At 41.4% G+C, this 22,658-nt stretch overlaps 1 protein-coding gene across 1 annotated transcript in view; it reads right to left on the bottom strand.

The window, feature by feature from the left end:
* Positions 1-9,704: 9,704 nt before the first annotated feature.
* Positions 9,705-22,658, bottom strand: part of CWH43 (cell wall biogenesis 43 C-terminal homolog) — a gene marked incomplete at both ends in the record, with an annotated part of 46,681 nt that continues 33,727 nt past the window's right edge. The window contains 3 exon segments of the mRNA XM_082838138.1: positions 9,705-9,864; positions 10,556-10,575; positions 18,486-18,630. Coding sequence (XP_082694264.1) covers positions 9,705-9,864; positions 10,556-10,575; positions 18,486-18,630 — 325 coding nt within the window.

Below are 22,658 nucleotides of genomic sequence, written 5' to 3'. Positions count from 1 at the left end.
AAAAAGAAACGAAATTGAGCTATTTGTAATGAGGTGGATAGACCTAGAGTCTGTCACACAGAGTGAAGTAAGTCAGAAAGAGAAAGACAAATACTGTATGCTAACACATATATATGGAATTTAAGGGAAAAAATGTCATGAAGAACCTAGAGGTAAGACAGGAATAAAGACACAGACCTACTAGAGAATAGACTTGAGGATATGGGGAGGGGGAACGGTAAGCTGTGACAAAGCGAGAGAGAGGCATGGACATATATACACTACCAAACGTAAGGTAGATAGCTAGTGGGAAGCAGCCGCATAGCACAGGGAGATCAGCTCGGTGCTTTGTGACCACCTAGAGGGGTGGGATAGGGAGGGTGGGAGGGAGGGAGATGCAAGCGTGAGGAGATATGGGAACATATGTATATGTATAACTGATTCACTTTGTTATAAAGCAGAAACTAACACACCATTGTAAAGCAATTATACTCCAATAAAGATGTAAAAATAAATAAATAAAATAAAACTCAAAAAAAAAAAACAGAATATGTCCACTATAAAGTAGGGGGAGAGATTTGGATGTTTCCATTTCCCCCATGGGACTCTGCCTTCTTCAATCTACAGACCACCCCACCCCAGGTTGAGACTCACTGGATGATCAGATCTGTTCTCTTGGTCAGTTCATGATGCTATAACAAATTACTATGGACTGGGTGGCTTAAACAACAAACGTTTCTCACAGTTCTGGAGACTGGGAAGTACAAGATGAAGGTGCCAGCAGATCCAGTGTCTGGTGAAAGCCCTCTTCCTGATTTGCAGATGGCCTTTTTCTCCTTGTATCCTCACATGGTGGAGGCCAGAGAGAGAGAAAGCTCTTTTGTCTCTTCTTATAAGGGCACTAATCCCATTCATGGGGGCTCCACCTGTAGGACCTAATTACCTCTTAAAGACTCCACCTCCTAATACCATTACATCGGGGGTTAGGATTTCAACATATGAATTTGGGGGAGACAAAAACATTCAATCCATAATACCTGTCCCACTAAGGGTGTGTTCAAGAAATAAGTGTATTCTCATCTTAGATTTAAAAGGAATCTGGGGGGAAAGAAAAGCATATTTGATATCTTGCTTGCTAGCTCAGTTTTTAAAAGAAAAAAAAAATCTAAGTGGAAAACTGCCAGAAATGTTAGAAAATGTTTATAAAGATACTCTTTGAGAGTTTCTGTTATTGCAAAAAAACAAATTAAAAAGAAAAAGAAACTTTTATATAGTGTTTTACTCTGCTAGGCAGCAGTGCAAACATAAGGAATCTGCATACCTTACTTCTCTACAAAGTAAGCTGGAATTGAAGAGGAATTAGGTCTATAGATTTCCTCAGAAACCTTAAAAGGAGAGCTAAGAACATATTGTATTTTGCTGGGTTGACAGATTATACCAGTTTACCAATCATTTCAAGTGCAGCCACATTATCAAAGTCTCCAAAGCAGTCTCGTTGATTCCCAGGATGGCAACCTTCCCTCCTAGCAATTTACAGCAGGCTGATATCAGCCTCCTACTCCAAGGCGAGTCTTCTCAGAAGGGCCCAGCAATCAGAGAAACTGTGGTCAGCCACACCCTCACCCCACCCAAAACATCAGGGCCTTTATTTTACCCCAGGATTCGGCAACAGCAAGCATCTGCAAGGCTGGGCTGGTTAGAGGTGCTCTGAGTTCCTGGACTTGCATTGGAATAATCATCATCCGGTTAAAGGGGATTACATAATACCAGGGCTCTGTGACCTTTCTGTTAAAACTAGTGAAAGGTGTATACTTTGACTTGAACAAAGCACACTACTGTATGAAGGTATAAAGGGATTATTAAATATGTGTTTATTTACATGGAGAACAAGGATAGTGTCTTTGCAAATATTAAACAGATGCATTTGAATTTTCCCCTTACCCCTATTCCTTGGGACCTATTCCCTAGCCCTGTTCCATCTGTGGAACTGAGTGTCTTCTGACCTATCCTCCAGTTCTTCAGTTACTTGTCTATTCTGATGTTAAAGCAGTCCACTGAATTCTTTTTTTTTTTTTTTTTTGCGGTACACGGGCCTCTCACTGTTGTGGCCTCTCCCGCTGCAGAGCACAGGCTCCGGATGGGCAGGCTCAGCGGCCATGGCTCACAGGCCCAGCCGCTCCGCGGCATGTGGTATCTTCCCGGACCGGGGCACGAACCCGTGTCCCCTGAATCGGCAGGCGGACTCTCAACCACTGCGTCACCAGGGAAGCCTTAAAGTTGTGGGTTTTTTTTTTTTCTTTTTTTGCGGTACGCGGGCCTCTCACTGTTGTGGCTTCTTCCATTGCGGAGCACAGGCTCCGGACGCGCAGGCTGCGCGGCCATGGCTCACGGGCCCAGCCGCTCCATGGCATGTGGGATCTTCCCGGACCGGAGCACGAACCCGTGTCCCCTGCATCGGCAGGCGGACTCTCAACCACTGCGCCACCAGGGAAGCCCCTGAATTCTTAATTTCAATTATAATATTTTTGAGAGTTCTAGAATTTTTCTTTTTTTTTCAAATCTGCTGTGTCACTTTGTATAGTTTTACAAAAGTGTAATTTTCCTGCTGGAATGTTCAAGTTTGGCTTTTAGGCCCTTGAACACAGCAAGCATAGCTGTTTTATAGTCTATATCTGATAACTCCCATACCTAAAGCCTCAGTAAGTCTGTTTCCCTTGTCTGTTGTTTCTGCTGATTGTGGTTTATGGGTGTCTTAACTCCTTGTGTGCTCTGTCATCTTTGATTGTGGACTGGACATTGTATATGAAAGAATTATTTACAAAAATGATTTGAGATCTATTATCTTCCTCATAAGAAGATTGTTAATTGTATTTTATTTTATGTTATTTACTTATTTTGCCAGGTGTCTAGGGACACGAGCCATCCAGAATCACCTTCATTTCAGTTCAGGGCTTGAGATTTTGGGGACAACTAAAATCAGGGCTTCTCAAACTTTAATGTCCACACATACCACCTGTGGATCTTGTTAAAGTGAAAATTCTGATTTAGTAGAATTTGGGCAAGCCTTGAGACTCCACAATTTAAAAAGAAAACCCAGGGCTTCCCTGGTGGTGCAGTGGTTGGGAATCCACCTGCTGATGCAGGGGACGCAGGTTCGTGCCCCGGTCCGGGAGGATCCCGCATGCTGCGGAGCGGCTGGGCCCGTGAGCCATGGCCGCTGAGCCTGCGCGTCTGGAGCCTGTGTTCCACGGCGGGAGGGGCCACGGCAGTGAGAGGCCTTCGTACCGCAAAAAAAAATTTTTTTAAATAAAAAAAAAGAAAAAGAAAACCCAGGTGATGTCAGCGTGATGGTTAATTTTAAGTGTTGACTGGCCACAAGGTACCCAGATTACATAATTTCTGGACGTGCCTATGAGGGTTTTCTGGATGAGATTAGCATTTGAATCCGTGGACTCAGTAAAGTAGATGGCCCTCCCCAGTATGGGTGGTGGTCATACAATCCGTTGAGGGCCTAAATAGAACAAAAGGTGGAGGAAGGAGGAATTCACCGTTTTTTTTTCCTGCCTGATTGCTTGAGCTGGGATATTGACCTTTTCCTGCGCTCAGCACTCCTGGTTCTAGGGCCTTCAGACCCAGTCTGGAATCTACAACATTGGCTTCCCTGGTTCAAGCCTTGGGACTTGGACTGAATTACACCACCAACTTTGTTGGGTCTCAAGCTTACAGACAGCAGATTGCAGGACTTCTCAGCCTCCATAATTGCATGAGTCAATTTCATATAATACATCTCTTCCTATATACATATATCCTATTGGTTCTGTTTCTCTGGGGAAGCCGGACTAATCCAGTGCCGATGGTCCGTGGGCCACACTTTAAGAAACAGGACTTAGATGATCTGAAGCAGGCTTGCAGTTCTTTTCAATGCTAGTTTTTTCCAGTTCATCCTAATGTGTGTGTTTTCCACTTGATTTATGCTTCCAGTAATTCTAAAAGTTTACCTGTAGATTCTGATGGGTTTTTCTCACAAAAACAATCATGTAGTCTGAAATAATGACAATTTTATTTTTCTTTTTAAATTCTTATACCTTTTTTTGTCTTTCTAGCCTTATTGCACTGGCTAGGACCTCTGGTATCAAAAACAGTGATCACAGCAGGCGTTCATGCCTCATGCCCCATCTCAAGAAGACAGCATTCAATAATTCACTGTTGTTCTGGTCACTGTAAGATTTTGTACATACACTTCATTGGATCAAGAAACTTTTCTTCTATTTCTAGTTTGCTAAGAGTTTATTTTTTTAAAATAATAAATGGGTATTTAAGTTTTATCAAATGCTTTTTTGTATATATCTTTACATTTATACATTGTTGTGGTACTTCTGGTTTTATATTCTGAATTATATTGGTTTATTTTCGCGTGTTAAACTAACCTTGAATTCCTGGAATAAACCTAACTTGTCATAATATATTATCTTTCTATACAATGCTGGATTTGATTTACCAATATTTTGCTTAGGAATTTTATATCTATGTACATGATCAAGATTGGCCTATGATTTTCCATTTAACATTCTTTTCAGTTTTGATATCATATAAAGCCTGTCTCTTCAGAGAAACAGAACCAATAGGAGATGGAGATATATATATATATACACACATACATACATGTGGATATATATGGATATAGAGATATATATGTACATATATATCCATCTCCTATTGGTTCTATATATACAGCCTATAGATATATAGATATATATATATATCCATATATGTGTGTGCATATATATCTATATATAGATACATATCTCCTATTGGTTCTATTTCTCTTGATGTCATATTTTCATTAATATTTAGTTCAAAATATTTTCTAATTTTTATGTTGATCTCTTCTTTGACTCATGGACTACTTAGAAACTTATTATCCAATTCCAATATTTAGGGATTTCTCATTATCTTTTTGTTATTTAAGCTTAGTTTCATTGTCACTGGAGAATATACTCTGTATTAATTCAATAATTGACGTTTCTTAAATCTTGCTTTTTGCTCCAGCATATGGTCAGTTTTGGTAAATGTCCCATGTACACTTGAATGAGTAATTTGAAGTTACTTGGGACACTCATTGTTCTATACATGTCAGTTAGGTTAAGTTCATTGTGTTGTTTAAACTTTCTGCTTGCTCTGTCATTTACTGAGAGAGGTGTATCGAAATCTCCCCCTCAGATAAGCCATGTGAGATGGAAAGTAAGGTCCTGAGCGCTTGATGAACAAGCGAGAGACTGAGAAAAAGAGCTAGTGTCTACTTTTCATTAGAAAGGAACAGAAATTTGGAGGAGCTGTGGGAAACCACAGAAGATGAGAGGGAGATTCCTAACCTTCATGATGTGGAAGAGACAAAAGATTTGTAAAACAAGGGAATATCTAATTCTACTTGAAGAGGTTTTGAGTTTTTATAACTTAAACCCTTCTGTCTTTCCAAATCTTATGCTACCAGTAAAACACAAGGTGAGAGCAGTTTTGCTTTACTTGGTTTGTTTTGAGGAACTCAAGGAAAGAACAGAGTCCTCCGTTGGCTTGGCACAGTCAGAAGCAGCCCTTGCCTCTGTGTATGTGTCTCCCCAGAACTTTGGGAAATTCTGAGCACCTGCTGAGGGCCAGGCACCGCTCGGTGCATTAAGTGCATCCTCTCCTTGTACTGCAGCATAATCAAAGTGTTAGAAATGCAAGCGCAAGACCATCTATGAACTGAACTATGACAGTAGAAGGAGATCTGTGTGAGGGGTGATCACAAAAATGTCACTTGCCCCTTAACTTCCCACAACTGACAGAAGTTTGGGAGAGGACACTGTCTTCTGGAGGGAGTGGTATGAGGGTTCTGTCCATCTTATCCAGAGCTAAAAGGTAAAGTGACCCCAGTTGTCATGTGGATTACATGACCTTGCAGTATTGTTGTTAGGAGATAATGTTGGTAAAGCACTCAGCTCAATAGAGAGTCAACAGTCAATAGTTACCATTCAAGATGTCTCTGTATCTTTTGGTTTCCCAAACTTGGTGATGAGGTACCAGAGAAAAGGGTAGTGTCTTTTTCACTTAAGTGATACCTCCTATCACCATCACGTGCCCAGTGCCATACTATGGATATAATAGATGCTAAGTAAATATGTTTGTTGTTGCCAGGTTCCCAGAGTTCCCTAAATGTGAATAGTTTCAAGGGCTGTGTTAGTTATCTACTGATGCAGAGCAAATTACCCAAATACAGATGGTCCCCGACTTACCATGTCTCCACTTAGGATTTTTTGACTTTACAATGATTCAAAAGCAATATGCATTCAGTAGAAACCACACTTGGAATTTTGGGTTTTTATCTTTTCCCAGGCTAGTGATATGCAGTACAAATACTCTCTTGTGATGCTGGGCAGGGCAGTAAGCCACAGCTCCCAGTCAACCACACGATCACAGGGTAACCCACACTTACAACCACTCTGTACCCAGATGACCATTCTGTGTTTCACTTTCAGTACAGTAAATTACATGAGATTTTCAGCACTCTTTATAAAATAGGCTTTGTGTTAGATGATTTTGCACAACTGTAGCTAATGTAAGTGTTCTGAGCACCTTTAAGGTAGGCTAGGCTAAGCTATGATGTTTGGTAGGTTAGATGTATTAAACGCATTTTCAACTTACAATATTTTCAATTTACATGGGTTTTTCAGGACATAACTCCATCATAAGTTGAGGAAGATTTGAACACAGATGGCTTAAAACAACAGTTATTATCTGTTAAGGATTTAGGAGCAGCTAAGCCAGGTGGTTGGACTTGGGTCTCTCATGAGTGGCAGTCAAGATGTGAGCTAGGGCTGAAGTACAATCTGAAGCTTGGCTGAGGCTGGAGGTTCCGCATCTAAGGTAGCTCACTCCCGTGGCTGTTGGCAAGAGGCCTCAGTCCCTCCCCACCTTTCCACAGGGCGGCTCATGATGTGGCACCTGGCTTCTCTCAGATCCAAGAGGATGAGACTGAGGCAGAAGAAGCCACAATCTTTTAAAACCCAAGCTTAGAAGTCACATGCCCTCTCTTTCACATTATTCTCTTCAAAAGTGAGTCACTAAGTCTAGCCCACACTCAGAAAGAGGCCAGTCAGGCCCCACCTTTTTTTTTTTTTTTTTGCGGTACGCGGGCCTCTCACTGTTGTGACCTCTCCCATTGAGGAGCACTGGCTCCGGACGCGCAGGCTCAGCGGCCATGGCTCACAGGCCCAGCCGCTCCGCGGCATGTGGGATCTTCCCGGACCAGGGCACGAACCTGTGTCCCTTGCATCGGCAGGCGGACTCTCAACCACTGCACCACCAGGGAAGCCCCAGGCCCCACCTTTTGAAGGAAGTGCCAAATCACTTGTGGACATATTTAAAACCACCACAGTATGACATCGTGTTTTGCAGATGGTGATGTGCTCAACACGTTTTTATTAAATAGATCCCAGGAACCTCCTTAGATTGTGACATAAAACCTTTGGAAATTCTCTTAGAATTTTTATCTCTGCCCCAAGAGATCAAACAACATTCAGGGCCCTTCTAGTTCGAAGATGTAATGTGTGGCCCCCTGAACAACATTCAAGCCACTATTCCTCGCAGAGATAATGCTTTTGGGCTGAATTCTCCCCATCACCTACCTGCTTGGTTCTAGGGAAGAATTCTCTCTGTGGGACCCCTCTGTGTGCAGAGGTATGTTCCCTGACAACTGGTCGCCTGACTGACTGGAGACATCAACACAGCGTGTCCTGTACAGCCAGGGAGTGATGCAAACCCAGAGAAGAGACATGATGCTTTCATAGCTCAGGGAAGGATGGCAATGGGCGTGCTGCAGCTGCTGGGTCAACAACAGTTATATGTACACATTATTCTTCTAACAATTAGACTTAATCTTGAAACATTTTTTCCCCTGCTTTGTTCCAAGAGGGATGTAAGGCTGCTTGATTTCTGTAAGTGATCCTTCCAGCTTGTCAAAAAATCCATTTCCTATTTTTAAGCATTAAAAAGGTAAGACATGGGCTTCCCTGGTGGCACAGTGGTTGAGAGTCCACCTGCCGATGCAGGGGTCACGGGTTCGTGCCCCAGTCCGGGAAGATCCCACATGCCGCGGAGCGGCTGGGCCCGTGAGCCATGGCCGCTGAGCCTGCGCGTCCGGAGCCTGTGCTCCGCAGCAGGAGAGGCCACAACAGTGAGAGGCCCGCGTACCGCAAAAAAAAAAAAAAAAAGGTAAGACATTTTTGTTATTTTCTCTCTCATAGTAAAACTTTCTTAGGTTACCCCACATTCTATTTTTTATCAAATATTTAAGAAAAACAATTTGGAGAAATGCTTGTATTTAGCAATATATGTTATAAATTGATAGAATTTCCCACTGCATTGTAAAAATACTGTTGCTGCTATTGCAGCTACTGGCTCTGGAGGATTTACCATGCAGTATTTTAAGAACTTTGTGTGTCATTCAAACCTTGAAAAAACTTAGGAGTCAGGCACTACTATTTTTCCCATTTTGCAGATGAGATTTGAGGCTTAGAGAGGTTAAGCAACTTGCTGACAGTTGCGCAGCTGTTCACTGGCAAAAAGTGAAGGTCTGAACTGGGCAGCTTTTCCCCAGAGCCTATGCTCTTCATAGCCACGTTGCAGTTACAAAGGGCAAGATCAAATACAGTGACTGAAGCCAATCAAGACTTGGCTATAGCTCTCCTTACGTTTGCTGCCTACACTTTGATACAGTTTTTTCTTGTAGGGAGAGACAAGGAAGAAAAAGAGAATGGATAAACGTCATTTCCCCCCCAAACAAAATGACATCTGAGAAGTTTCTATAGCTACTAGCTGGTAAAAGTAGTAGAGATGTCAAATAATACTAACAAGGTATATGACATGTTCCGGGTCTGGTTTCAGGCAGACATTTCCTCTCCTTATCCAGTCATGGGAAGAAAAAAGAGCAACTCCTCCAAATCACATGTCTTGCTGCAAACAGATTTCTCAGATAACCTCTCTTTAAAACTAAACAACACCCAACATATTTCAGAGGGTAGAGTATCTGTAATGGAAATAAATAATCCACTCTCCGTAGTCTCAATTCTTACTGCGCATCAGAATAACCTGAAAAGATTATTTTTTAACCCAAAGCCCATGTATCACCAAGAGGTTCTGATGAATTGGTCTGGGGTGGGACCCAGGCAGACGGAGTTTTTAAAAGCTCTCCGGGTGAGTCTAAGTGCAGCCAGCACTGAGAATCACAGCAACCCAATGATGCTAACAGGCTTCCTTCCCACCTGTTGGCTCTGTCACTGACCAGCCACGTAACCCTGATGAAGTTATGTTCCTCGGCCTAAGCTTCCTTACCTCTAAAATGGGGATAACAAGAGGACTAATCCAATGTGGATTAATCGAGACAACACATGACACATCTAGAACAGGGTCTAGGACACAAAAACACTTTAATATTAGCTATTATGATGGTGATGGTGCCATTGATCTTTTTTGCCTGAGGTTGGGACTTCAACACGTTTCTCTATCCCAGAAAGCAGGGATCGTAACTTCAACCCAAGTAGGATGTCATAATCTTTACCAGGAGCTCCCTTAACATGAATAAACCTCTAGAACCGAATCTAATTTGTAGCCCATTGTGAGGTAATATTTAGGTCCCTAGAGGGGATGGACAATCTCATAGCTGTAGTTCACAACATAAAGGAACTCACTCACCTGGGATTGAAGTGAATTTTCTCGGGAACTTCCCTGGGGTCTGTGACCACTTTCTGGTTGTCTCTATAATTAATGGGATCATCAGGGATCCTAAATTTGGCCATCTGAATTTCAGAGTCACTCAGCTCAGCATGGGAGATTCTTGCATAACCCAATCTGTGGCAGAAACAAATGGTTTGTAAAGATACTATTATCATACAGAAATCTGATGAGATCTAGTGTTATAGATAACACCTTCATTATTAAGCCAATTTCCCATTTCTAACTCTACTCTGTATATCACTAGAATTAACTTGATATATTACTCTAAATATTTATCAAAATATTGCTTTTATGATATAAATGAATAAGGAATATGCACATAGGTTTAATTAACTAAACATACTTGGCAAACGTACTCTACTTTATTACACTAATGAATATTCTGTCTGTACAATTGCCTCTCACACATTTGTTTTGCGTCAACAGCAGGAATACTTCAGAATGACAGGAGCATAGGCCTAAATTCTTTCTTACCTTAAAAAATCCAAATACCTCATGCACATTTTCATTCACATTGGAACATCTAAAATAAAAGATTTTTAATGCCTGAAAAATTGCACAATTTTCATGTCTGAAAAAAATTGTACATCTTGTTTTTGCTTACATCTTTTGGTTCTCCAGGAAATTCAAAGCATTTTGTAGATGTTATCTATGTGGATAGTTATCGAGAAGCTCACATGGAAAAATGGGAGAATCATGAGCAGCCAAGAATTCATTTTATTCTATTTATACTTTGCCTCTTAAAAAATGTCAGCTTCAGACATTCACTTATTTAAAAAACAAATACATAGCCAGTCCCTATTACATGCAGGCATTGTTCAGGTACTGGGGATAAACAGTGAACAAAACGAAGGTCTTGCCCTCATAGAGCTTTCATCCTAGTTGGGGAGAACAAATTAAATATGTATATATGTATGGTGACCAGTACCCAAGTACTATGGGGGAACAAGCAGAGTACAGAGGACAGGGCATGCTAGGTGGCAGAGGCTGTTATTTTATAGTGGATGGTCAGAGCATAACGCTCTGACAAAGTGACATTTGAGCAAAAAGTTTAATGAAGTGAGAGAGCAAACCATACAGGTATTGGAGGAAGGGGGTTCTAGGGAACAGGAACAGCAAATGCAAAGGTCCTGGGGTAGAATGCGCTTGGCTTTTCTGAGAACCAACTCCACAATGACTGGAGTGGAGTGCATAGGGGAAACCTGAGTTTGCACGGGGGTGGGGGCAGCAGATGATGCAAAGCCTTCCTGACAGACTTGAGATTTTCTTCTGAGAATGAAATGGTAATCCAAGGAGTTTTGTGCAGAGATGCAGTGGCTACTGTGTAGAGAGCAGACTCCAGGGAAAGGGTCAAAGCAGAGAGAACAGTTAGGAGGCCACTGCAACAATTTAGGTAAAAGATGATGGGGGCTTGGGCCACAGTGGCAGTAGGAGGAACACTTAAAACCAGTAACTCCATACAAAATAGAGACAGAAACCCAGAGCCGGAACCAGCGGAGGCAGCAAAATCTGCCCACCACAGCAGGTAAGAGAAGAGCTATGATGGCATCAGATGTGGGTCTGAGTTGTCTGACAGGTTAATGCATTTGTCTAAGCTCAGGTCCCAAATCTGTGCAGTTCCCTGTAATTCTATGTCACTGCCTCTAGTAAATCTAGGTTATTTATTTCCCAAATCTCTAAGATCAAACTTCTAACCCATTTCATAGACACAGCCTTCAAAAAGTCCTTGACGATAAGGAACCTGACAATCCAAATCTTCTACTAAAACAGGGACTCTCTCCTTGTTGTCCAGTAAATATTTATCAAGTGCCTACTGAGAGCAGGGCATTGAATTAGATGATCAAGGTAAAGTTTATAGAATTGGTTTTGTGGACAGAAACTGAATAACAGTAGTCTTAACTTCATTAATTTTGGTATTTTCAAAATTACCTTCCTGTCTGTTACAGACTAAACATCTGTGTTCCCTCCCCCCAAATTCATATGTTGTAGCCCTAACCCCTCTGCCCCAGTGTAGCCATATTTGGAGACAGAGCCTCTAAGAAAGTAATTAAGTTAAATGAGTTCATAAGGGTGGGTCCCTGATCCAATAGGATTAGTGTCCTTAAAGAAGAGATATCACAGAGCATGCATGCTTTTTCCCTCTGTCTCCAGAACCATGAGAAAATTAGTTTCTGTTGTTAAAGCCACCCAGTCTATGGTATTTTGTTATGGCAGCCTAAGCAGACTATTATACCATCTCTGACAGTCATAGTCACTATATGTATGTGTGTATATATATATATACATCTCCAAATACTTCTAAATATACACATATATTTGCCATCCCACTCTCCTAAGGAGAGACAAAGAAGGTCTTGGGCCACAAATGTACAAACAGAGCCCAGTGATCAACTATTATGGACACTGGTACTATAAATACCCCTGTCCCTTGGCAACTAACAATTTTTACATCTTGAATATATACCTTTTTTAGTCTATATCATAAACTGTCTTCTAGAAATTCTAATAACCCCATTAAAGCAACCACTTTAATATGAATTTAAATAGAAGCAGTGTTTTCAATCTGAGATATCATATACTTTACAAAACTAGCATGCTCCCTCCCACCTTAATGTTTTGGGAACACCAAAATAATAGTCAAGGTATCTGTCCTGCAGCCATATGGGCATGTGCTGGGTCTTTAGAGTTTCTGAATTATTAGTGTAACCAGAATGAGCTTAGCATTTCAGGGGCCTCCCTGGCCACCTCAGTAAGCATATGAACCAATGAAATTATCCAGGAACCAGTTTACTAAGTAATATCCAAAGTCCTTCATAAGAGTCCACAAGACCTGCTCCCTTCCCTCACTGCCCATACACTCCCCACTTACCTCCTTTACCTCCATCTCCATATACACACTCCTGCCCCACGAATACCACTTTTCTTCAAAAACATCAGCCCTCCTGCCTTTGGGCTTTTGCACTAGCTGGTCCCTCTACCTGGAAAGGTCTTCTCCCAGACAGCCACATGGGCCACTCCTTCAAATCTTAGCTCTAATGTCAATTTCTCATTAAGACCTACCCAAGCCCCTATTTACAACTGCATCCCATCTCCATATTCTGGATGTTCCTTATCCTGCTCAAGTTTTCCTCACTATAGTTATCACCTCCTAAAATAAGACATAATGGAATTATTGACTCCACCATTCCAATCATTGTCTATCTTCCCTCAGCCAGTTGAGGGATGCTTCTCTGAATGTTCACTGCTATACCCCTGGTGGCTGACATACATTATGCTCCATCAATACTTGTTGAATGGCAAATGGGGTAAAGAACAGTAGAACCTAATGGTTTGCTTTCACCAGACTGTGACTCATAAGTGAACAAGGCATATCTCCACAGGGAGAGAAGTTGACCCTGTGATTCTGTATCATCTCCAGAAGGCAACCATTTCTTTCATCAATGCAGATCACAGATCTTAGAACAGAAGGTTACCTAAGGGTTGATCAGTTCCACACCAGCTCCCCTCTTCAGGCAGGCAATGCCAAGATGCCTCTGGGTGATGAACTGCTCTGTATGGAGGAGGAAGTAAGGCCCAGAGAGGTCCACCCTAGAAGGCCCCACTGTCCCACAGTTCCCAGCACTGCCCCAAGGAGGGTAGTTCTCAGGTCAAATAGCTCCAAACAGATTCTGTACTAACGGAATTTCAGGATGAGTTTCAGGGATGGTCGCCAGCATGTTGCATCCACTAAAGAACCCTGTAAGTGGAGGGGCCTGTGAATCCATCACTGTCAACAAGATCTGTTCCTCCTTACCTCTCTCACATCACCTCCCATCTCACTCTACTCCAGCCGTGCTGGCCTCCTCACTGTTATCAAAATATACCAAGCATGCCCTCCTAACACTCTTGCACTTCCTCTTCCCTCTGCCTGAATGCTCTTCTCAGGATGTATGCAGGCGGACTCCCCCTCATTCAGGCTGCTGCCTGAACAGCACCCCATCAGAACAGCGACCCTGCCCACCCTCGGTACCCCCCGTCCTTCTTACCTGGCTTTATTCATCCTTCTCATCACATTTATCACCACCTGGCATAGTCTATTCCTTACGTGCTTACTTTCTGTCTCTTTCCACTGGAGTGGAAGCTCCATGAGTCAAGGATTTTATTTTGTTCCTGTTATATCCCCAATGCCTAGAACAATGTCAATCATGTAATAGGTATTTAATAAATACTTGCTGAATAAATGATTGATTGATTAGTCCCTTTTTTGATATTAAACTGCTCTTTGCTTTGTTTAAAGCAACACTGCCTTCAAAACAGATTTACACAGTTACGTGTTTGAATTCTGAGATCTTTCAGCTATAGTATTTTTGAATTTTTACATATATATGGATAATATTAATTTTTTGATATGGGATGATATGGGGTGATATTTTTTTAAAATATAATATACATTGAGAGCTCATCACAATATAGTAGTGGCTCCAAAAAGGTAGTTACCTTACCCAAGATTACATGATTAGAAGCTGGCAAAGCTTCTATCAAGGGCTTCTATCAAGCTGGCAAAGCTTCTATCAAGGGCTTCTATCATGGGCTTCTATCAAGCCCATGGTCCATGCTGTTTCCACCATGGCATATAGTCAAAAATGGTGCCATTCCTGGGCTTCCCTGGTGGCGCAGTGGTTGAGAGTCCGCCTGCCGATGCAGGGGACACGGGTTCGTGCCCTGGGAGGATCCCACATGCCGCGGAGCGGCTGGGCCCGTGAGCCATGGCCGCTGAGCCTGCACGTCCGGAGCCTGTGCTCCGCAACGGGAGAGGCCACAACAGTGAGAGGCCCGCGTACCACAAAAAAAAAAAGGAATCCACTGTAAATCTTTTATTTTTTTAACATCTTTATTGGAGTAAAATTGCTTTACAATGGTGTGCTACTTTCTGCTTTATAACAAAGTGAATCAGCTGTACATATACATATATCCTCATATCTCCTCCCTCTTACATCTCCCTCCCACCCTCCCTATCTCACTCCTCCAGGTGGTCACAAAGCACCGAGCTGATCTCCCTGTGCTATGTGGCTGCTTCCCACTAGCTTTCTATTTTACATTTGGTAGTATGTATAAGTCCATGCCACTCTCTCACTTCGTCCCAGCTTACCGTTCCCCCTCCCCATGTCCTCAAGTCCATTCTCTACATCTGCGTCTTTATTCCTGTCCTGCCCCTAGGTTCTTCAGAACCTTTTTTTTTTTTTTTTAGATTCCATATATATGTGTTAGCATATGGTATTTGTTTTTCTCTTTCTGACTTACTTCACTCTGTATGACAGACTCTAGGTCCATCCACCTCACTACAAGTAACTCAATTTCTTTTCTTTTTATGGCTGAGTAATATTCCATTGTATATATGTGCCACATCTTCTTTAGCCATTCATCTGTCGATGGACACTCAGGTTGCTTCCATGTCCTGGCTATTGTGAAGAGAGCTGCAATGAACATTTTGGTACATGACTCTTTTTGAATTATGGTTTTCTCAGGGTATATGCCCAGTAGTGGGATTGCTGGGTCATATGGTAGTTCTATTTTTAGTTTTTTAAGGAACCTTCATACTGTTCCCCATAGTGGCTGTATCCATTTACATTCCCACCAATGGTGCAAGAGGGTTCCCTTTTCTCCACACTCCCTCCAGCATTTATTGTTTGTAGGTTTTTTGATGATGGCCATTCTGACTGGTGTGAGGTGATATCTCATTGTACTTCTGATTTGCATTTCTCTACTGATTCGTGATGCTGAGCATCTTTTCATGTGTTTGTTGGAGAAATGTCTATTTAGGTCTTCTGCCCATATTTGGACTGGGCTGTTTTTTTTGATATTGAGCTGCATGAGCTGCTTGTAAATTTTGGAGATTAATCCTTTGTCAGTTGCTTCATTTGCAAATATTTTCTCCCATTCTGAGGGTTGTCTTTTGGTCTTGTTTATGGTTTCCTTTGCTGTGCAAAAGTTTTTAAGTTTCATTAGGTCCCATTTGTGTATTTTTATTTCCATTTCTCTAGGAGGTGGGTCAAAAAGGATCTTGCTGTGATTTATGTCATAGAGTCTTCTGCCTATGTTTTCCTCTAAGAGTTTTACAGTGTCTGTCCACTGCCAATCTTGACACAACTTTTGACTGTGACAGTGGAACCCAACAGAGTATTAAATAAAAATCAAATAAAATTCCTCTTACACACACACACACACAAATTCTCTCTTATTAGGATACAATCGATTTTTTCTTAAATTTGCCAAATATCATCTTGTATAGTAGTCTCCTATACTTTATAGACCATATACTTACACATTTATCTAATGTGATTTGATACATACAGCCAGACATACATAATACAAACATGTAGCTGCCACTTATTAAGTGCCTCCTACATGCAAGGCTTAGGGCTTTTCAGGCATTACTTTATTTTCATCCTCAGAACAACCCTATGATACAATAGGTATTACTATCCCCTCTTTATAGATGTGGACATTGAGGCCCAGAAAGGTTAAATAACTTGCCTCAAGGTCACAAAGCTGGTAAATGTGGCACCAGGTAGGCTAGTGATAAGAGACTACATGGAGAGAGAGGTCCAGCCAACAACCAGCACCGAGGCCCCAGACCAGTGAGTGGGGACATGTCAGACCTCCCCAGCCACAGCCACCAGCTGACTCCACGAATGAACGCAGGCAAGAACAGAAAACCACTCGGTAGACCCACACAGTCATGAGGATATTGGACCATTGTTCTTTTTAAGCCACTAAGGTTTGTAGCTTACACAGTGATGCACTAATAAATAACTAATGCAACCCCTGTGATTCCACTCTCCAGATTTTCCTCTCACTCTTCTGACTTCTCCTTAATCTCTCTTCTGAGATAATCTCCCTCCTCTTCCCTCACCCATCACCCCCATGATAGCCACACTAAATGTGACCCTATCAGGAGTTTTCTTTGGTCTTCCTCTTGCAATCTCTAACTCCATAAGCAATATCATCTCCTTCCATGGTTTTAATGATCACCTAGATGGTGGTAACCCCTTAATCTGTATCTCTAGTCCTGACAGCCCTTCTCAGTTCCAGATCCATATGTCCAGCTGCCTAATGGACAGCTCCACTAGTATCCCACAGATGCCTCAACTCAGCCTAAAGCTGAACTCATCTTCTTTGCAAAACTCTTCTTCCTTATGTATTCTCTATAATAATAAGGGTCACCATCATAAACCCTCTGACCAAAGCCAAAATTAGGAGTCCATCTTGACCCCACTTCTGCCTTATCCACCAGGGCAGAGATTAACTCATCTCCCTAATATCTGCCTTGCCCCTCTTCCAAAGTTGTAGGATTTTTAGCTAGGTATAAGGGTATCAAGATTAAATATTGCATCTCTCAACTTCCCGTACAGTGAGGTATGGCCAATGACTAAATTCCAGTCAATGAAATGTAGGTAGAAGAGGTCAGTTTCCTGGAATTTGCCTTAGAGATAAGTTGCACATGCTCTTGGGCCCCTCTGTATCCCTTCCTCCCTCTTGCTAACTAGAACAAGGATGCTGCCATCTTGGACCATGAGGCAAACTTGGGAGTGGAAGCCTTGTAATGTGGAGCCACAAGATAGAAGGAGCACACTCCTGATACCACAAAGTGCCGTACTAGTGGTGAATCACCTGCCCAGACTTTTACATAAAGAGCTATACTTCTCTTATTTAAGCCACTGTCGTTTTGTGTTTTCTGTCATACAGAATACCTTCATCATACAACGTTCTCTCTCACCTGTCTTTCCAAGCACTTGATAAAATGGTTAAGATTTTTTGTTTGCAGATATTATCTCAAGACAATGAAGTAAAAAAAAAAAGACATGTAAAGGACCAAGAAATCTACATAGGGCTTAACTAAATATAATAATTGTATTTCTCATTATAAACGAATGCATTTAACCTTCTAGTGTATATATGTCTCAAGGATTTGATTTGTCTGTCAGTTTCCCAGAGTATGATTATATCTGGATGCACTGAGAAATTCAACCGTTTTGGACCTGGACAGGTAAGGACAAATTCAGTGTCATTTAGTGAGGCCCTGATCAGCCAGCCTCTCTGTATGCCATTTTATCTTTTACTCTCATCATGATTAACTTGTACAATGTGGCAGATTGTATTTTCTAAACACGGCTACAATAATCCACTTTCCATATGGCATTCTTATAACGTGACTTTGATACTCCTCTCATCAAGAGATGGGGTTTATGTTTCTTCCACTTGAATGTAAGCAGGCTTGTGATGACAGCAGAAATCACGTTATATGACTTACAAGTCTAGGTCATACAAGGCAATACAACTTCTTCCTGGTTCTCTTAGGACACTCACCCTTAGAACCCAGCCATCACGCAGGAAAGAAGCCTAAGCATCCCACGGAGAGGAAGCAGGACCCTGAGGCCAAAGCCCCAGCTGAGCTCCTAGTCAACAGCCCCACCAACTTGCCACTTATGTGTCATCTGCAAAGTGGCTCCTCCAGTCCCCAGGTGAGCCGCCTAGCTGTGTGGAGCAGAGATGAGCTATCCCCACGAAGTCCTGTCCAAATTGCAGATTTATGAGCAAAGAGATGAATGCTACTTAAAGCCAGTATGTTTTTTGGTAGTTTTCCATGCAGCAGTAGATAATCAGGATACATATTACAATGTTGGGTTAGGTTTTTCAAAACATGAAGAAGAAACACTTTATTTAAGAAATCAGAAATCCTATTAAGATTGTGTTACCTTCACATTGCCACGTTCAATGAGCTGTAGATAATCTCTGGAACCAGGTGCTGAAGTGATATATCCCAGAAATATCACTTGCTCAGAGCTATTTTTCAGTAGTTTTGAAACAGCAATAGCTTGAAGTTTCCTATCGAGGTCATCTCTGAAAAAATGCAAAAATATACCTCTTTACTGTATTTGCAAAACAATTTTTAAAAAATATTAGTTACCTAAGTTCCCAAAGAATATCTTCAAACACTGCACAAACCCAGAATAATTCCTACTGGGACACACTGACTTAATGTTATGCAAATGAGCAAGACAGCTATAGTGCTTCAACTGAGCAGGCTGACAGACTTGACCAAGAACAACATGACCTTTCCCCACAAATCATTTGGAGTCCAGTGGATAGAAATATCTAAAAACAGCAATTGCTCAACTTTTCATCAGAAGAAATTATAACAATAATCTAAGACCTGGTCATCAGTATTACAGCTAAAGATTAGTAGTTCAAAAAAAAAAAAAAAAAAGCAAGGAGTACCGGTAAGAGGGAGAATCCTAACATTCACAGAACACACCAGGTTTGTTAACCTACTCGGCTCCTTCAACTGAACAGTTTCTGAAAGCCTCCCTGGCTCTCCTGGTCAAATACTGGCTAAGTGTGCTGCTTTTATCATGTTAAGCACTATAAGTGTGTAACTGAGACAATCAGGCAGGTACATCAAGGCTCTGAGGGGTTTATAGTCAGTCTGTCTGGGGAAAAATAGGGACATCATATCTGCATGATCCAGCAAGAAAAACTGAAACCACTCTAGGTGTTTCAAACAAAGTGAATTTAATACAAGGGATTGGCTACTAGGTGATAGGAAGCCAAACAGGAATCAGTGAAGCAACTAGAGTTTAGTAGCAGTGAGAAACCTCTACCATCTCTAGCACTAGAGGGACAACAGGAAGAGGTGATATTCCCAGAGTCCACAAGCCAGTCCTAACTGGTGGGAAATGGTACTGCGGAGGAGGCTACTCAGAAGGATCCAGGGCCATTGAAGGAGGAGTTGGAGCCACGGAAGAGACTTAGCTGCTGCCAGAGACAACAGAGAAGGAAGAGAGAGCGAATGAGAAGTACTCTGTCTCCTCCCCTCCTCCAGCCCTCCAGCCTTGCATTAGTGCGTCCCATTGGCTAAACCTACCCAGAAGCCAGAAGACAACAGACTCTGGGAAATGTGGTTTCCTGCAATCTGTAGCTGGAAGAGAGCTGAACCGGGAATGGATCCAAAGGCAAATAGGCAGCAGACCAACACAGGCACTTACGGAGTAAGACAGCTAATAAATGACTGTTAAGAAAAATCAATGACAAAAGAAGATAGAGGGAGATCACCAAGAGCTGAGAAGACTGGAGAAACCTCATTGAGGTAGGATCAGAAGACAGGACTAAGCTTATCCATTCTTACGTATAGACATCTGAGCGCTATTAAAAGATGTCTCAAGAAACAGAAGAGTGAAAAGGATGACCATTTGCTAAACATCTTTGCCTAGATCCATTCCCAGCCCTTCTCTATGCCCTGGAGGCTGGTCTCTGCAGATTTCATCTCCTGGGCTTCCTTGTCTACTAATTTCCAGTGAGGTTTGGGTAGGAAGAGAGAGAAATTGGAGTATTTCTTCGAGCTGCATTCCTCATGCCTGGTGGCCCCTCTTCTGGTTCCAGATCAAACGGGGCTCTGGGAACACTGTTTCCTCTACCTGTCCCTTCAGCCCTAAGGATGGTACTGGTTCCCCACCATTACTAGTGTCTGAGTACCTCAGCATCTCTTATCTGTTCCTCTGACCCTTCCAACATCGTGGTAAGTAGTCCCTTCATTAAGTCTGCAGTGAATTCTATTCCTTCTGACACACAACTGGGATTCAAATCCAATCTAGAGAATGTCAAAGTCACTGCACCACAGATAGAGCTTTCATTCAAATAGGTTTTAGCAATATATTATCGGAAAATAATCTGTGAATTTGGCTTTACATTTTCTCAGGAGATAAATTTTATCCAGTGATAATAATAAAAATAAAACCTATATGTATGTATGGGTATAAAGAAAGGAGGGGGAGGAATTAGGAGACAGGGAGAAAGAGAGAGATTGAACACGTTTTATGTTCTTATCTGTTGATATTTGATCCGCCCAATAGCCCTATGATGTGGGCTAGAAAAAATAATTTTATCTGATTTTCAGAGACAAGGGAACTGGAGCTCACTGAGTTTATCTTACAACGGAACCAAACCTGTAACTACAGACTACAGGTTCTGTGCTCTTTCTTCTTTGTACATTTATGCATGTTTTAAGAAACAAACACTGTAATTAACTGGTGGCTCAGTTAATTACCTAAAATAATACCAATTTTAGTTACGGTGTATACCTAAGTAACTTCTAAGGAATGCTGCTATTTTCTGTTTATTGGTTGTAAAAAGATATTTGTGTCATCAGTAATTTTAGAAATCCCGTTGAATCAGCTAATAACATGCATAAGCATTCTGTCATTCATTCCTAATATGATTTTATGTTTATATGCCATAATCACTAGAAAATGAAATCACTAAATATTTTTTCAGAGTAAGAATTTTTTATCTAGTATTATAAAAACAAAGGCAAGCAAAAATATGTAGTGATGGCTTCACAAGTTATTTGAAGCATGAACTTTCTCATGTCACTTGTTGGGAGTGGACAGGGCTTCTAAAGAGTGAGACAAGAGCTAAGGCTCTAAGGGAAAAGGCTGCACCTGGCATTGTGCTTGGGACACAATAGATGCTTGATTCGTGTTTGATGAATGACTTTTTTTTAAAGCTACTCAATGCGCTTCACACTTAGAGGTGTCTGATTTGCTTTAATAATAATGGCCAGTATTAATTGAGCAGTTACACATACTTTGCATGAGATAATATATCTTATTTAATTCCCTCAAGAATCCTATAAGTAGGATTATCGCTCCTGATTTGCAGATGGGAAAGCTGAGGCTCAAGATAGTTAAATAATTTGGTGAAGGATACCCTTGACTTAGGATTCAAACCAGTTTGTCTGATTCCAGGTTCTGGAGTTTCACGCTCTTAGCCATTAAACTATACTGCTTCCCTTCTCTTCCCTTACAGTCACACCTCCTCGACAGGTGCTAGCTATTATCATTACTGTTGTGGTTGTCATCATTATTATTAAATCAAGTGAGGAAGGTAGTAAGCAAAGGGTATGTTGTTAGCTACAGGGCTTTAAATATGTGGTTAATAGAAAGTTAGGAAAGGTAATCCTTCCCTCCTCTTTTCCAAACAATTTGAGGGCTATCTTTTAGTCTTCTCTTCCCTCACAAGTCTCTTCTTCACATTTTAGAGGTCAGAGGGAGTTAAAGGGGGCAGGGGAAAAAAAGCAAAGGAAAATAGGATGGAGTATACTCAACTGTTTCTTAGGTTGAGACCTTGCAACCTTTAAACACAAAAGTGCCTATTTTTTAAAAGATAAACCCAATTCAAGTGCAATTTAAGCTCAGCAGAATGATTTCTGAATGTCTATACTTGCAACCTGAAAATTGCTGGGAGAAACAGAAAGCGTTTCTTCAAACATCTTTTTACAGAGATGTGGACTGTCTATACCATCCGTCCTCCAAACACCTTTCCCACTTCTAAGAAGACCAGCAAGAGTCTGATTAGCAAACAGTTCACATTAATTACATTTGAATGGTTGGGTTATATTCCTTATGCTCTGACTTATTTCAGAAAACAGTCAAGTACGCTTTCACAGATCCATGTAATACTGCGAGAAAAAGGGAAGTAATAGGAAAATATGGGTAGCAGACATACTCATTTTGCTTATGTGAAACTTACAGTACAACAATGTTGGGTTCTGTCATACTGTAAGTTTCACCTAAACAAAACGAATATGTCTGCTACCCGTATTTTGTTTGTTGTCCTTCTAATGTTCTGTATGTCACTGTAAAGCTCTGTGGCCTCTTGTATCATTAATGTGGACAGGGCCCATATGCTGTATTTTATAACGCTAAGCACTTTGCATTTGTGTTTTCAATTACTATTAGAGAATGTTTAGTATGGTAGAGTATAAATTATATACTTTTAGCTTTGCTTTAACAACATATTGCTGGCATTATTCGTGATTTATTCAGTACTAAGTCACTGGTTGTGAATGTTATTCTTTGGGGATAAAATTC

The sequence above is a fragment of the Leucopleurus acutus genome, assembly GCF_964270905.1.
Source record: "Leucopleurus acutus genome assembly, chromosome: 4".
Taxonomy (NCBI): domain Eukaryota; kingdom Metazoa; phylum Chordata; class Mammalia; order Artiodactyla; family Delphinidae; genus Leucopleurus; species Leucopleurus acutus.
This window is presented reverse-complemented; position numbering and strand designations above follow the sequence as displayed.